At 43.1% G+C, this 13,908-nt stretch overlaps 1 protein-coding gene across 2 annotated transcripts in view; it reads left to right on the top strand.

Annotated features, from left to right (window-relative positions):
* FGGY (FGGY carbohydrate kinase domain containing) overlaps nt 1-13,908 on the top strand; it is a 159,012-nt gene that overhangs the window by 12,296 nt on the left and 132,808 nt on the right. For both annotated transcript variants that reach the window (XM_040408068.1, XM_040408069.1), the window contains exons 3-5: nt 718-829; nt 4,328-4,479; nt 11,173-11,261. In XM_040408068.1, coding sequence (XP_040264002.1) covers nt 718-829; nt 4,328-4,479; nt 11,173-11,261 — 353 coding nt within the window. The remainder of the gene's footprint in view (nt 1-717; nt 830-4,327; nt 4,480-11,172; nt 11,262-13,908) is intronic.

Raw genomic sequence — 13,908 nt, 5'->3', positions numbered from 1 at the left:
TCAGTCAATCCCAGACCAGACCCCTGAAATAAATTCAGATGCCAAGCCAGGCCTCAAAACTCATTCAGACCCCAAACTAGACGCCTAATCTTATTCAGACCCATACAGTTATTTACACAGACCCCAAGACTCCTAAAATTGAACAGACCTCAGACCAGACCCTTTCAATTAATTTACATCACAGACCAGACAGCAAAAAATGATATGTGCACTAACCGTTCTTCGGTCTTCTTCACTTTCAAGCTCCAGCACACAACTTTCTGGCCAGCTTTAGTCCCCGTGGTATCTCCTCTCCTGACAGCAGACCGGCCATCATAGATGCCCTTCCCTCCAGCACCTGTGAAGGCAGGTCTCCGGACAGCTGAGTTTATACTGAGTACCCCTGCCCTAAACCGTAGCCGTAATGCTGTTGTCTCTAGCTGTAGCAGAACTACAACTCTCAGCATGCTCAGCCCCTAAGACCGGCAGGCTACATGGTAGCCATTTACTATTAGATTTTTAACAAGGTTGAAGATATGTCGAGAAGTCAATTGTCATATTGTGGAGGAAGCAGCTAACTTCTCGTCCTCTTTGGATTTCAGCCTGGGACACACAGGACATGGAGTATATCACAGGTGCAGCGGATCCCGTAGACACCCTGACGCTAGGATGTAGTAACCGAGGCCATGTTCTTGTACATGCATTGTATATTAGTCATGTGGTTTTTTTGTTTTCCAGAAAGTCGCACAGTCAGCAGGAGGCGGTCGGATCCGTGGCCTTGGCTTTGATGCCACCTGCTCCCTTGTGGTCCTCGATAAACAGCTCCAGCCTCTAGCAGTAAATGCAGAAGGTACAATGAAATAATGCAATAAAATTCCTTTAGACCGGCACATGGTCCGGACATCCCCCATATGTACTTCTGAAACAATCCCGACATTAACTTAAATCCAACATTAGGTGGAATTTTTGTGGCTTAGACATGAACATGGAAATAGCGCCACTCCTGATAATGGCTGTGTCTGGTATCGCAGCTCAGTTTTAGGGTCCATTCACACGTCTGCAAAATGGGTCCGCAATTTTGCGGAACAGGTTTGGACCTATTCATTTTCAATGGGGCCGGAATGTGCTGTCCGCATCCGCATTTGCGGATCCGCACTTCTGTTCCACAAAAAAATAGAACATGTCCTATTCTTGTCTGCAATTGCGGACAAGAAAAGGCATTTTCTATCAGGGTGATGACGATGTGCGGTCCGCAAAATGCAGAAAGCACATTGCTGGTGTCCTTGTTCTGCGGATCCGCAAAACAAATATGGACGTGTGAATGGACCCTTACTTGGTCTTATGTCTTAAAGAGGACCTTTCACCGATTCTTACCCTATGAACTAACTATACAGATAGGTAGAGCGGCACCCGGGGATCTCACTGCACTTACTATTATCCCCGGGCGCCGCTCCGTTCTGCCGCTATGCCCTCCGGTATCTCCGCTCACTAAGTTATAGTAGGCGGAGATACCAGTCCCTAAGTTATGGTAGGCGGAGTCTGCCCTAGCGCTGGCCAATCGCAGCGCAGAGCTCACAGCCTGGGAGGTTATTTTCTCCCAGGCTGTGAGCTCTGCAATGCGATTGGCCAGCGCTAGGGCAGACTCCGCCTACCATAACTTAGGGAACGGAGATACCGGAGGGCATAGCAGGAGAACGGAGCGGCGCCCGGGGATAATAGTAAGTGCAGAGAGATCCCCGGGCGCCGCTCCACATGTATGTATACTTAGTTCATAGGGTAAGAATCGGTTAAAGGTCCTCTTTAAATAATAGTAAAACCAATAGCAGCTATAGAAACATACCCCCGGCTTTAGCTGTAAGAGGTGCAGGGGTACAGTTGAAGCTGAGGGTTTGCTACACTTGTATCCAGTCTAGGCAATCCTCTATGGAATTCGGAATGATACATTGTAACAGACTTAAGGACAGGAGAGTTATTTGTGCTGCTGATTGTCTAGACTTGATACGACTGTTAGATGTGGCGGTTTTAGATCTGTGCAGGTTTTCAGCATGGATGTAAACAAGAATGTTCTCATTTTCTTACAGCAAGCGGAGATGTTGAAAACAGTGAGAAATTGAAACACAAAGTGGGTCTAAAATAAACCCTATTGCTGGTGGTGGATCCATTGACGTTATGAAGAGGCGCCGACCTCTACATAACTTCAGCACATCCAGCGCTGCTTTATTGTCTTACTTTTAGACCATTGACAAAATAACTTTTGTACCGCAATCTGTGCCAAAAATACGCTTAATGATTTAAAAATACGGTTAATGAAGAGTGTCCTTCTACTCTCCTGACGTGTCTTAGTGACGACTTTCTAAGCATCTGTTCTTATGGCTCTATGCTGTGCTATTGCTCTGTTATTCCTAGCATTAAATATTCCTGTATTATCCCTGCTAGAAGTTTATGAATAAAGGTCCATCTGGGTGTCACCAGGGGGATTTGTGTCCTTGCACACTGACAGCACAAATTACGTCCCCTACAAGTAACACCAAGATGGACCGTTATTCATAAACTTCTTGCGGGAATAATAGAGGAATGACACAAGAAAGTCATGAGAAAGTATTCTCCAGAACTGTTGTTACATAGAGAATGCAAGGAGATACTAAAATTGACATATCAGGAAAGGTGATAGGTCCTCTTTAAGTCGCATTCACATGTTGCCTTAAATATTGCAGCTTTTGCCACAATCTCCAAGAAATTACATCAAAATGCTGCATCTTTGTGGTAATCACTGCAGGGAATGCATTTTGACTGCAGCATGTGAAGGCATCCTTGTACTCTGGTTAATCGGTATTTACTCATATCCAGAATATCCCTTTCTTGCTGGAGTCTTCTAATAAGCGGTAATATCGTATGACTTGGAGATATGTACTTGTCAGGTTTCTGTGGGTGCAATTATTAGTCATTATTGTTAGTGGTAAGATGATATCCTAACCCCCAGCCTCTGGCCCCTGTCGAGACTGTCTGCATTTTGTATTGGGTGCACTTATTTTGATATGCACAGAGGTGCTGAAACATCTTGAAGAATGAGGTGTTACATCAGGTCTATCTAAATACATTGAACATCTCCATCCATCACAGTGATAAATGGACGTCTCGTCACTACTGTGCAGAGAGTGGGGGTCACTGGGACTACCAGGGGCCTCCAGCTGCCAGCAAATCTGTGCTCTTAACTGTATATGCAGGATCACGATGCACTGACACATGGGGGTTCTAATACTGAACATGGGGTGCGGTTAGCATGTCTCAGGTGTAGCATGCACGTCTTTGATTCCATTCTGCTCCATCTGCTGGAATTTCTCTGCATTCACAATGACTTTATCCTCACAGTTCACCCCAGGACAACTGACGTTTAAAGGCTAGCTCAACCATTTTTTATTGCTGTTATGCATAAAAAAATTAATTTAAAAAAATCAAGCAATTTTGGCAATAGCCTTCTACCGTCTACAGCTGCTATACAGACCTATGCATCTCCATGGTAACAGACAACAACAAACAAACCCTGTGTAGTCGGATGCTGCAATCAAATTTTCGTCAGTCTGTTCCCTACAGCTGGTAATATGGTAAACTTCTGCAGATGGAAGGGAATATGACTGCAGAGCTGACTACACTGGGATTTGTTTGTTGTCTGTTACCACGGAGATGCCTAGGTCTGCACAGCAGCTGTAGACAAAACAGTAGCAGATATTAAATAAAACTTATTTGCAACATTGTTTCATTTTTCATTTTGGATTAAAAAAAAAATTGCAAACATGGGCATAGCCTTTAAAATTGTGTAGAGTGGCGTGCAGTTGCCTGGGCATAACTTGCTCACTCTCACCTGCATTTACCGCCGTCACCTTTAACCTTCAGGTGGGTGAGACAACTCCAGTGATATCTGGATGCACCCTTTAAGGAGGCATTCCAACAAGTAATATTGTTGGCATATTCATAGGACATAACACAATTTATGAGTTAGAATTGACCCAACATGAAAAATGGTGTCCTATCACTCCCCACACACTTCTATGTAGTGCATGGCAGAAGGAGAAATCGGTCACTCAACAGGCGCCATAGCATGACACAGGGACAAGAACACCAAAGGGACAGTTCCTGTGACTAATGGGGTCGCGTCATCCCACTATCCAAAAATTATTCAAGGCACACAGATCTGTACATTGTAAGTCATATTCTCCTTTTCTATAGTCTGCCTCTTAACTCTTTGCTTGTGCAAGTGTCAGTCTTCACTGTACGTTTGGTATTCTATTCATTGGTTTACTACATCATTCTTATTTTTGGCTTCACCAACTCAAACTTCTTATTTCCTAAGGTGCCCATAACAGGAATGTGATAATGTGGATGGATCACCGGGCAGGAAGTCAAGTAGAGCGGATTAATAGAACCAAGCATGGCGTACTGCGGTACGTTGGCGGCATAATGTCTGTTGAGATGCAACCACCCAAGCTCCTCTGGCTGAAGGAAGTAAGTTTCTTAGTGCAGCTTGTTTCCTAAAGCAGAGCTCCCGCAACACTAATCCTGAAGAGCATATCTGTTTCTGGGAAAATATATTCCAAGAAAGCTGGGTGTCATTATGAACATATTGCTTGTCACTTAACTTTCCCAGAAAAATCTGAGATGCAGATGGGATGAATTTGTAACAATCTGACAGATGAGGATGACCACAACTTATATTTACTAAGGATTTTTTGAGGGAAGGGGACACCTTTGACTAGATTTGGGCTAAGTGTAAGATGGGGAACAGTCATTTCTTGCAAGAAGACTATATTATAGGTAGTAGGCTTGCACTGATTTCTAGTTTCTATTAGCAAGTCTTCAGAGGTGTGTACATGGAGAGGGAGGAGCATTCTTCTCATTACTCCACCCCTGAGGAACTGATCTAGACTAAGGAACATTAAAGGGGTTTTCTGAGAATACGTATTGATGTCTTATTAGTAAACTTGAGCTTTCATACCTGACCCTGTGCCTGGAAAAACATGGAAGTGACTATGACCTTGTCATTCTGCAAATTGTTGTCCAAGAGGTTGTAACCCCACTCAGGCTAGTCAAAAAAGTCTAGTCCCCCGAGGAAATGTACTCAAAACCTATTATTAAATTTACCATCAAAGCAGAAGATTCTTTTTTGACCCACATCTTTTTACCTGTGCTGTACTTCATATAATCTATTGTTGTGGGTCTCATTCAGTTAACCGAAACTTTTTTTCTATCCGGACTTTTCTTGTATTTCTCTGTTTTTGGCTCGTCCTTTTACGTTTGATCTCCTCAACTGTCACCATAATGAATGCCAAATGTGAAATAAGTAGCATTGGCTTCTAGCAGAGGACATTACCTCCTTATAAACACAGTGAAATGCGTGGCAATAAGGCGCAGACGGGGGAAGGGTCGAGAGAAATAACAACCTCAAGACTCACTTGACAGTCTCACGTTAATGGGATTTAATTAACATTGCTTGGAGAAGGGACATTTTCTTGAAAGGTGGATATCAATTGTTTAAGTCCATTTGCTCTCTCCATTACTGAGGCAGAATAAATCAACTCCTCGCAGCCTTCTGCCTGAGAGCCGAGAAGATTTATGGCTCGAAACGCGTGGTGAATAGGACTCAGATTATGTGCTGCCGCCTATGAATATCCTTCTTATGTATGTTTGCAGTTGTTTGCAGTTTCTTTGCGCAACAACTCTCCCTTGGACACATTTTTGGCTACAGGTTGTCCACGTGGGAATGACTTCCAGCAGCGTGGACGACCCATGGTGATTTATAGCCGTTTGCTTTTTACAAATCTGACAATAGTAAAAACTCTACTCCAATATCAGACCTGGTCATGACTTCTGAGGCCCATTCCTACACCTCAGATGAAAAGGGAAGGTCCTTGGGGGACTTGGAAGTGCTATGTTGGGAAGTTGAGATAGACTCTGTTATAGTGTGAACCCTGGTCATGAGCTTCATCATAGATATTTTGTAATCTTTAAGAATTATTATTATGGAAAAATGCTATATAAAATAGTGTGTAGGGGAGATTCCGGGGCCCTTATGGTACAGGGGCCACTGCTCCGTTACTGATATGAATTTTTTGAAGATAAAGAGGCATGTTCTATGAACCCTGATACTGACAAGGACTTGACATTGATACACTGTATCACATTTACTGTGTATAACATTATATATAATCTGTTTCCTTTTCACTTTGTTTTGGGTTATAAATCTCAATGTTTTTAGCCTTTTTGACCCTCCTGCCCGGAAATCTTGGGCCATACAAAAAAAAAATTAAGGCAAGACTTCCAAATAGGAACCCTTTGTGTTGACTTGGGGGTCATCTCTTAAAGCTGCTGAATAGTGTCTTCCTGCTACCTAAAGGGGTTGTACAGGATTAAAAATCATGGCTGCTTCCAAAAACAACGCCACACCTGTGCACAGGTTGTGTGGTATTTCAACCTGTCCATTTCACGTCACTTGAAACATAGAAACATAGAATGTGTCGGCAGATAAGAACCATTTGGCCCATCTAGTCTGCCCAATATACTGAATACTATGGATAGCCCCCGGCCCTATCTTATATGAAGGATGGCCTTATGCCTATCCCATGCATGCTTAAACTCCTCCACTGTATTTGCAGCTACCACTTCTGCAGGAAGGCTATTCCATGCATCCACTACTCTCTCAGTAAAGTAATACTTCCTTATATTACTTTTAAACCTTTGCCCCTCTAATTTAAAACTGTGTCCTCTTGTGGTAGTTTTTCTTCTTTTAAATATGCTCTCTTCCTTTACCGAGTTGATTCCCTTTATGTATTTAAAAGTTTCTATCATATCCCCTCTGTCTCTTCTTTCTTCCAAGCTATACATATTAAGGTCCTTTAACCTTTCCTGGTAAGTTTTATCCTGCAATCCATGTACTAGTTTAGTAGCTCTTCTCTGAACTCTCTCTAGAGTATCTATATCCTTCTGGAGATATGGCCTCCAGTACTGCGCACAATACTCCAAGTGAGGTCTCACCAGTGTTCTGTACAGCGGCATAAGCACTTCACTCTTTCTACTGCTTATACCTCTCCCTATACATCCAAGCATTCTGCTGGCATTTCGTGCTGCTCTATTACATTGTCTTCCCACCTTTAAGTCTTCTGAAATAACTACTCCTAAATCCCTTTCCTCAGATACTGAGGTCAGGACTGTGTCAAATATTCTATATTCTGCCCTTGGGTTTTTACGCCCCAGGTGCATTATCTTGCACTTATCCACATTAAATTTCAGTTTCCAGAGTTCTGACCATTCTTCTAGTTTTCCTAAATCCTTTTCCATTTGGCGTTTCCCTCCAGGAACATCAACCCTGTTACATATCTTTGTGTCATCAGCAAAAAGACAAACCTTACCAGCGAGGCCTTTTGCAATATCACTTATGAAGATATTAAACAAAATCGGTCCCAGTACAGATCCCTGTGGAACCCCACTGGTAACATTACCTTGTTTTGAATGTTCTCCATTGACTACAACCCTCTGTTGTCTGTCACTCAGCCACTGCCTAATCCACTCAACAATATGGGAGTCCATGCTCAATGACTGCAGTTTATTGATAAGTCTTCTATGTGGGACAGTGTCAAAAGCCTTACTAAAATCTAGATATGCGATGTCTACTGCACCTCCACTGTCTATTGTTTTATTCACCCAGTCAAAAAAATCTATAAGATTTGTTTGACATGATCTCCCTGAAGTAAACCCATGTTGTTTTTCATCTTGCAATCCATGGGATTTTAGATGTTCCACAATCCTATCCTTTAATAGGGTTTCCATTAATTTGCCTACTATTGATGTCAGACTCACTGGTCTATAGTTGCTCGATTTCTCCCTACTACCTTTCTTGTGAATGGGCACGACATTTGCCAATTTCCAATCTTCCGGGACGACTCCTGTTACTAATGATTGGTTAAATAAATCTGTTAACGGTTTTGCCAGCTCACCACTAAGCTGAGCCTAGAATCCACGAACAGGTGTGGTGCTGTTTTCAGACATTATTTTCTAATATTCAGTTATAAGGGACAGGGGCCAGTCCACCCTCACCATGTATAAGAGAGAATATAATAATACATTATAATATATAGAGAGAATTGCTCATGGATAGGGAAGGAAGGATCATAATTTGAATTGGGGTGGGACCAACCACAGCTTGGGCTCCATCCACTTAATGGGCCACATAGCAGCAGCAAGCGTTTCCACTATGATATGTATACACTTACTATGGGGCACGTGACCTCCTAGAACTGACACCTGAGAAATATTTCACTTTTATGATATTGTAATTAAGATCCATTTTTGGGAGACATACAATACGTTTTGTGGCAAAATAAAATCTGCTTTTTGAAAAGCTGAAGTTAAACCTCATCTGCTGCGCTCCAGCTCCCCCACAGCTGATGGCTCCGCCTGGCAGGGGAACACAGAGACCCAGGAATGAATACCTCGGCTGCGGCCGATTATCTATGGGACTCTGTATAGTCCATTATCATCCTCGCCCCCGTGAAATGCAGGAACGTATCCCGGCTCCTGCAGCAACATATGGAGACAAAGAAGCACAGGCTGATAATGTCCAATTATCTCACACTCCTGTGCATGACATGACTGCCGGACACTCACTCCATCATCTCAGAGAGGACATGACAGCTGCCAGGCCTTCCTCTGCAGCAAATTAATGATGATGATACAGAACTGATTAATGAACCTCTGCTAATTGCTGATTCCCCAGCTGCATGAATCCAAATACTGGTCACATGACTCCTCTATATCTGCCTGTGTTACTTAAAGTGTTACTTCGTAATGTAGTGTTATAGTAGTTAGTGCTCCATTTTTCTGATACAGACCTCCAAATCCTCTGCATAGAGATAGTTACATGATAAAATACTGACTTCCTGCAGCCACCACTAGGGGGAGTACAGGAGCTTAGTGCATACTGTGCTATTATTGTGTTTAAAGCATAAACAGTATACAGTAAGCTCACCCCCCCCCTAGTGGTGGCTGTATATATTTGTATGCAGTAATCTCCTGAGCTCCCTCTAGTAGTTACTGTATATATCTGTATTCAATAAGCTCCTCAGCTCCCTCTAGTGGTTGCTGTATATATTTTCATACAATAGTCTCCTGAGCTCCCTCTAGTGGTAGATGCCTATCCCTACCCTCAAGTGGTGGCTGTATATATCTGTATGCAGTAATCCCCTTAGCTCCCTCTAGTGGTGGCTGTATATATCTGTATGCAGTAATCTCCTGAGCTCCCTCTAGTGGTGCCTGTATATATCTGTATGTAGTAATCTCCTGAGCTCCCTCTAGTGGTGTCTGTATATATCTGTATGTAGTAATCTCCTGAGCTCCCCCTAGTGGTGCCTGTATATATCTGTATGTAGTAATCCCCTGAGCTGCCTCTAGTGGTGGCTGTATATATCTGTATGTATTAATCTCCTGAGCTCCCTCTAGTGGTGTCTGTATATATCTGTATGTAGTAATCTCCTGAGCTCTCTCTAGTGGTGGCTGTATATATCTGTATGCAGTAATCTCCTGAGCTCCCCCTAGTGGTGCCTGTATATATATCTGTATGTAGTAATCCCCTGAGCTCCCTCTAGTGGTGGCTGTATATATCTGTATGTAGTAATCTCCTGAGCTCTCTCTAGTGGTGGCTGTATATATCTGTATGCAGTAATCTCCTGAGCTCCCCCTAGTGGTGCCTGTATATATATCTGTATGTAGTAATCCCCTGAGCTCCCTCTAGTGGTGGCTGTATATATCTGTATGCAGTAATCTCCTGAGCTCCCCCTAGTGGTGCCTGTATATATCTGTATGCAGTAATCTCCTGAGCTCCCTCTAGTGGTGGCTGTATATATCTGTATGCAGTAATCTCCTGAGCTCCCCCTAGTGGTGCCTGTATATATCTGTATGCAGTAATCTCCTGAGCTCCCTCTAGTGGTGCCTGTATATATCTGTATGTAGTAATCTCCTGAGCTCCCTCTAGTGGTGGCTGTATATATCTGTATGTAGTAATCTCCTGAGCTCCCTCTAGTGGTGCCTGTATATATCTGTATGTAGTAATCTCCTGAGCTCCTTCTAGTGGTGGCTGTATATATCTGTATGCAGTTATCTCCTGAGCTCCCTCTAGTGGTGTCTGTATATATCTGTATGCAGTAATCTCCTGAGCTCCCTCTAGTGGTGGCTGTATATATCTGTATGCAGTAATCTCCTGAGCTCCATCTAGTGGTGGCTGTATATATCTGTATGTAGTAATCTCCTGAGCTCCCTCTAGTGGTGGCTGTATATATCTGTATGCAGTAATCTCCTGAGCTCCTTCTAGTGGTGTCTGTATATATCTGTATGCAGTAATCTCCTGAGCTCCATCTAGTGGTGGCTGTATATATCTGTATGTAGTAATCTCCTGATCTCCCTCTAGTGATGGCTGTATATATCTGTATGTAGTAATCTCCTGAGCTCCATCTAGTGGTGACTGTATATATCTGTATGCAGTAATCTCCTGAGCTCCATCTAGTGGTGGCTGTATATATCTGTATGTAGTGATCTCCTGAGCTCCATCTAGTGGTGGCTGTATATATCTGTATGTAGTGATCTCCTGAGCTCCCTCTAGTGGTGGCTGTATATATCTGTATGTAGTAATCTCCTGAGCTCCCTCTAGTGGTGGCTGTATATATCTGTATGCAGTAATCTCCTGAGCTCCCCCTAGAGATTGCTGCAGGCATAATTTTATGATTTAAGTCTTTGTCTATACAAGGAGTTTGGAGCTCTGTACTAGAGAAAAAAAATATATATTTAGAAATAACTCCTTAATATTTGAGCTATTTAGATAAAAAAAAAAAAAAAGAGCCAAATGCTATAAAGTGCTGCTGCGTGTATAAGAAAGTAAATAAAATAAATGGCGGCGGCTCACTAAGGGCATTTTCACCCACAATCTGTATGGTCATCAACTGTACCTTATCTCTTATATGGTAAACATATATATATAAAAAAAATGATTTTACTATATTTTTCATTGTGAGAATCCCTCCTATTATAACTCCGGGTGGAATAAAGATTACAGTGTGAGGAGCTTTCTCTTGTGCTCCACATTGTGAGGATTGGGGGAAGGTAAGTGACAACTTCTCTGACCTGATTTCTAATTTTATTTTTTATTTATTTAAGAATTTAGGTCAGGAATGCTGGGATAAGGCCGGACACTTCTTTGATCTGCCAGATTTTTTATCCTGGAAAGCAACCGGGTCCCTCACCAGGTACGCTGCATTGCTTGCTTTGTTACACTAATGGCAGAGGCAGGGTATTTCTAGGAGTCCCGGCTGGCACTTGGGCACTTACCCCACCAGCCCCTGTTTTCCTGACCAGCCAATATGCCAAAAGAAGAAAGGTGTTTCAGCAGACCCCTGTCAGGGGGCACAAACTTTACAGGCAAAATTATTCTTTTTTTCATTTTGCCTTGAACGACCCTTAAAACATGGCACAGGAGAGAGGAACCGTAACCCAGACGGGACGCGGTGCTGATATTCTTTCTTCACGATAAAGTGGCTTTTGTTTCAAGATTTTTCTTCCTGATGAGGAAATTCAATCCCAAAAACTCACAGCCGTAAACCTTAAGTCCTAAATTTTGAAACCGAACTCTCTCTGATCCAAAACGACCCACGATAATCATCATCATCTATCATCCTATTCATCTCCCTAAAACGCTCACCAAATGTATTCTCCCCAAGCCAAGAGATTAGTATGGGGGATCCAGGGGCGGGGGATGGGTGGGGGGGGGGATCATTATAGCAGATGTTCGGAGGTAATAAGCCTCCTACCTCTCCCTTCTCCGTCCTCCCCTGGAGTTGCCTTAATCAAATTATGGGGATTTTGACCGAACGTAAAACTCGCCGCCCCTATTTCTTTCTGCAGATTTCCACCGTTGTGTTCATTTTTGGTTAATCTTTCCGTGCGCTGTAATTTTTCCATCGTCGTCGCAGGTTAAACTATTAGATTTCATTTATCCTGGAGGCCAAAAACAGCAATCCCTTCAGCAGGGAGAAATAATCTGTAAAAGATGGAGGAGGTAAAAAAAAATTTTAAATGAAATTTAAATTTTCTGCAAAATCTTTTGTGTAATTAGATTTTTACAAGTTCTGTGACATAAAACGTTCTGGATGGAAACCAAGAACTATGGGATTTGGACCGCAGATCCGCAGGTTACCACAAACGGAAAAAAGTTAGACAATAGCATTGCAGAAAAATTCCAATAATCCGGAATTTGAGCTAAACTATCACAGTCTCGCTGTCTGGCTGAGACTGGCCTCTGCAGACATCCTGATGTAGGAAATCCAAAAAGTCTGAAAGGTGAGGTTCTAGATGACTCATGTCTAGCGTGTCATAGTCCCATGTGGTTAGTCTTGCCGGATTAGTGGTTTCTGGACTACCAGATGACCACCAGGATAATCCAGATTTTGCTGTTCCACTTATTATCAGAATTTCCAGATTTTTAGACCAATATAAAAAATATAAATAAAATCTTATGCGGTGCCCATCCCTTGAGAACCTGATGAACATTTTGGGCCCTTCCCCGAAGATGGATTGGCTCCAGGGAGGTTGGTTTTGCTTCTGTTGAAAGCAGGGGGGCACATAATGGCCTAACTGAAAAATCCCCACCTCTGAGGGGTTCATAACCCAAAAGTCCCTCCGCACATATTGGGGTAGGATGGTCCAGAGCAAGGACATGGGAAAGGCAGACTCTGCAGTTGCCTAGGGCACCATTAAAGAAGGGGGTGCAATCTATAGGTGAAAGGTGCCTTTCTTTTGCACAGCCACCTGGATGATGTGTCCAATCGTCTGATGATGCTGATGGTTATGGCATACAATCAGCACCTCCCTTTTCAACATGTGATGGCTAATGTGCGGAGGGTCCAAAAGTGGAGGCATATTGTGAAATCCCTTGGGCCCCATAACAGCTTGTCTGGCCCCTGGCCCAAGGTTGCAGTATGTCTGCTCCCCTCCAAATCCCAGGTTCTAGTCTCCATCACTTTTTGGTGGAGAGGAAGAGCCAAGCACAAGTCTTGTGTCATGCGTATTATTTGCTAGATGTAGCAGAGCTGAATTTGTCATAGACTTCATGTAATAGGTTTACCTACAGTCTTATGGAAAACCACAGATAACCCTATCAATGATTTCTTAGAATACCTGAATTTACAAGCTGGCACTCAGGGGCGGATTGGCGACAGACATTACAGGGAAATTTCACGGGGGAGGGGGGGGGGTGTCCACCTGAACCCTCCTCATGGCCGGCCAGTGGGAGTTTTTGGGGATGTATTCTGTGCAGCTATGGACTATGGACTGTGGTATTTATCTCTGTTGGGGCAGTATAATGTGCCACAATATGGTACTGCTGGCCCTGCCTTCCATCAATTTAAACCCAACTACAAAACGGGGCCACTTTTAGTATTTTTTTCCAGGGCCACTTTAAGTTCCCACTCCGCCCCTGCTGGCACATGCCTTTTTTATACAGTTTTACTCCTCTTCACCACTGCTCCCTTTTTCTAGACCGGTGTCTAAATCACCAATTTTGGTAAAAACCATATACTCTTTTCTGGCCTAATTTGTGCTCAACTTTTATAAACGACTCACTCAGCTCTGCTACATCCATATGTACATTCCTTCTATCCCGGCGGTTATAAGACAGTTCAGAATCACTTTACGTTGTTGTGTCTGACACCAGTGATATTTTCTTCATCTGCGCTCTGATTTTACCGGATCCTTGAGGCGTCTCGGTCGGAGCAGCGGCGAGGTATTTGCTGCCTTCCCATGTGTCTCTTTATATCTGGAACTTCAAAAGTTGTGCTAAGTCTGTCTTATTAACAACAATGGTTTAAGAGCCCGACTGTAAGGTAATCTCACACTACA

This window comes from Bufo bufo, chromosome 9 (assembly GCF_905171765.1).
Source record: "Bufo bufo chromosome 9, aBufBuf1.1, whole genome shotgun sequence".
NCBI classification, from domain to species: Eukaryota; Metazoa; Chordata; class Amphibia; order Anura; family Bufonidae; genus Bufo; species Bufo bufo.
Note: the sequence above shows the minus strand (reverse complement) of the source record. Positions and strands in the feature narration are given on the sequence as shown.